Here is a 3,004-nt window from a genome sequence, read left to right as displayed (position 1 = left end):
ACTTCACAAGTGCATCTCTTTCCACTATAAATAATTTTCCTCTTGACACATTATTATTTCTTATGACTTATTTCCTTCATACCAAACTTTACCTCTTTAACCTATCTTTCCTCCTTCTAAGTTGTCTTTTCTTTTGACTATTCCTAATCTCTTGTATTTTTCTCCATGAATTCTTCCAATATATTCTTCATCGTGGCATTTCCCTCTTATGAGTCAGCATTCTCTCTTTCTACTCTAATTGAGATTACTCCCCTACCAACCTTTTAATAAATCAAACCAATTTTTACTCACCACCTCCCAATACATTTCACTTCTTGACTTTTCTTTTGATGGAGTGAATAAAGTTGTAAGATACAATGAGTTTGGAAATAGAAGAAAAAATTCAATGCAAATTATACCATCAAGACAATTCTACACTCAATAAAAATAAAATCACAAGATAGAAAGTGAGCATTTTATAAAATGCTCACATGTTGTGAGCCATAAAATAAAAATACTAGCTCATAAAATATAAGCATTTTATAATGTGATCGCATCTTTGGACCTTTTTTCTTTTAAGGGACAACATTTTGTTATTCTGAGTAGGAACCGCTCAAATAAGAGAGGGTGACACACATGTGTTCTCCTATTGGCAACCCATGTGTCCCATATCCCAAAGAATGTTAGCCTCGGTGGAAAGGAAGAGATGACCAAAACAAGATCAAGAAGGTGGTTTCATGGTTTTAACTTGATTGGAAGTTATATGTGAAAATTATGCAAGAAATAAGGTGAAAATATACTAGAGGGGATATATAAATATTTAATTCTATTTGATGATTGGCTAAGCTAATGAAAAATTTAAATGCAATGAATGCATAAGTATTCCTTAAGGGGAACTAATAAATATTCTATAATAATCAATAAAGATTCACATAAAGATATAAAATTATATATTCAATCTATTTATAACAAAAAAAAATTGTTTATAATTTATAATCATATTTGAATAAACTACGCTTTTATTTTCTTTCTTTATGAATATCTTATAAAGTAGAGGAAGCCTCAAAAAATAGACGAATGTCACCATAAATGACCAAGGCACCTAATAAACACAATTTCATTAATATTAAATAAAATTTACTTTATAGACAGCGACAGAATTGTAAATTTTGAATGCCTTTAAAGCATACTATATAATAGTTGTAACATTTAGACCAAACTCCTGCCGACAATAGTTGTACCCTGGTAGAAAGATTTGCAATAATTTCCATCATGCACGCCACTTAACTACAAACGAAGTGATAAAATGAGCATCTCTTTAAAGATATTTCAATACTGAAACTTTTCTTACCACCATTGTAAACGACAAAAATAGGTTATTACGCAGAAGCTCTATCTTATATGGGACAAAATGGAGGACTCCCCACGAATTTATTGCACACATTTTTATTTATTTTATTATTACGGTCAAATGTGGAAATGTGCTGTCTGATGGCTTCTGCGAAACTCACTGGCTTTCCTTCTGCAATTTCTCTTCAATTTCTTGGAAGGACTGAACTCACTAGTGAAGGAGAAAATATCTATTATAAGTAGAAGTGGAACTATCGATGACTCCTACAAAGTGGTTCAACATGGCTAACATCTGGGTACGGGGGCTCAAATTCTTCAATCCCACTACTCTGAGAAATGTAGGTTTTATTCAATGCGGCTTTCCCCATGTTCCAAACGGACATACTGGTAAGCTTGCTCAAACCCCAGGCGCCAAGGAAATCTTCAGAAAAAGTTTAATTTCTTAGTCAAATCTTGAATAAATATTTCTCTTTCTACCTATACCATTCTTCTTCGTTCTTTTAATTTACACTTATTTGGATTTGGGTGTATTTTCTCAGGAGAAGATGGCAATATGGTTGAGAAAGCTACCAGTATTTTCACCAGGACACCAAAGCCTATCTCCGGAGGACTCATTCAAATGTTTTCATCTGTAAGTATTACATTCTACACAACATTGAACAGCTACTTCAGATTACTTTATTGTTTGTACAGTTTTGAACCATTGACCGCCTACCACTTGCAAGTTAGAAGTTTTAGTGTTTTAGTTACTGATGTGGGCATAACGTGTTTTAATTGTTTGTCGATTTTATTTAAGGTAAAAGTCTTAAGTCAGAGCACACAGATTGTTTAAGCTCTTGGTTGTAATTGTACTTCTTCTCTACGGTGTGTTTTTGGGCTTAATCTGTGACAGAAACGTGTTCTGAAAAGAACAAAGAACAATTCATCATTTTACAAACTATTTCGTTAATTCTTGGATTGTGGTGGTTGTTTGTGGGTCTAGGCTCCAACAAATCCAGGCAAAAATCCAGGATCTGGTCCACACCATGATGATAAACCGGGAAGCAAGAAGGATACAGGAAAACCAGCCAAGGATACAGGAAAACCAGCCAAGGATACAGGATCTGATCCAAAGAATCTCCATGAAGAACGAGAAGCAAAAAATAGCTAGAAGATTTAGCATAGATGTATGCATAGAGTAGAGTATAAGTGCACTTGGTGTTTTGTTATAATGCAGGTTGTGTTACTGTGATCCATCCATTACCCCCCTGTCAGAGAACCACTTTTCGGCACTGCCTGCAATAAAGTCTCTCTTTTTCCATGCTTACGGATTTGCTTACGGATCAACCTAGGGAAGCAAACAACACACTGGTATACGAATTTAATGCAACACTTACAATCACGAGGTTTGCTTTCCATTTGGCTGAACAATCAAGACAAACTTTCTGACAAACAGTCTGACAAGCGTGCATAGAGAAAATTAACGCTACTTTGACTACATTATTACTAATCTATGCATACATCTGTGTCAGTCCTTTAGTTATTTTTTGCTTGGTTTTTCATTATGGTTCTTTGGATCAAACACTGTATCCTTGCTTGGTTTTTTTGGAGCCTTGACTGGTTGATTATCATGTTGTGGAGGAGGTCCTTTACTTATTCTTAGATTTTGTGGACCCTTCACACTCGCAGTAGCAGC

The 3,004-nt window shown here is 34.6% G+C and overlaps 1 protein-coding gene across 1 annotated transcript; it reads left to right on the top strand.

Moving 5' to 3' along the window:
* Positions 1 to 1,501: 1,501 nt before the first annotated feature.
* Positions 1,502 to 2,635, top strand: LOC131046269 (uncharacterized). Its single transcript, XM_057979960.2, has 3 exons — positions 1,502 to 1,716; positions 1,869 to 1,960; positions 2,312 to 2,635. Exons 1-3 carry the CDS (start codon positions 1,587 to 1,589, stop codon positions 2,477 to 2,479), a joined length of 390 nt encoding a protein of 129 aa, XP_057835943.2. The 5' UTR covers positions 1,502 to 1,586; the 3' UTR covers positions 2,480 to 2,635.
* The last annotated feature ends 369 nt before the right edge of the window (positions 2,636 to 3,004 follow it).

Source organism: Cryptomeria japonica, chromosome 10 (genome assembly GCF_030272615.1).
Source record: "Cryptomeria japonica chromosome 10, Sugi_1.0, whole genome shotgun sequence".
Taxonomy (NCBI): Eukaryota; Viridiplantae; Streptophyta; class Pinopsida; order Cupressales; family Cupressaceae; genus Cryptomeria; species Cryptomeria japonica.
The sequence above is the reverse complement of the archived record's forward strand: the minus strand, read 5'-3'. Positions and strand labels throughout refer to the sequence as shown.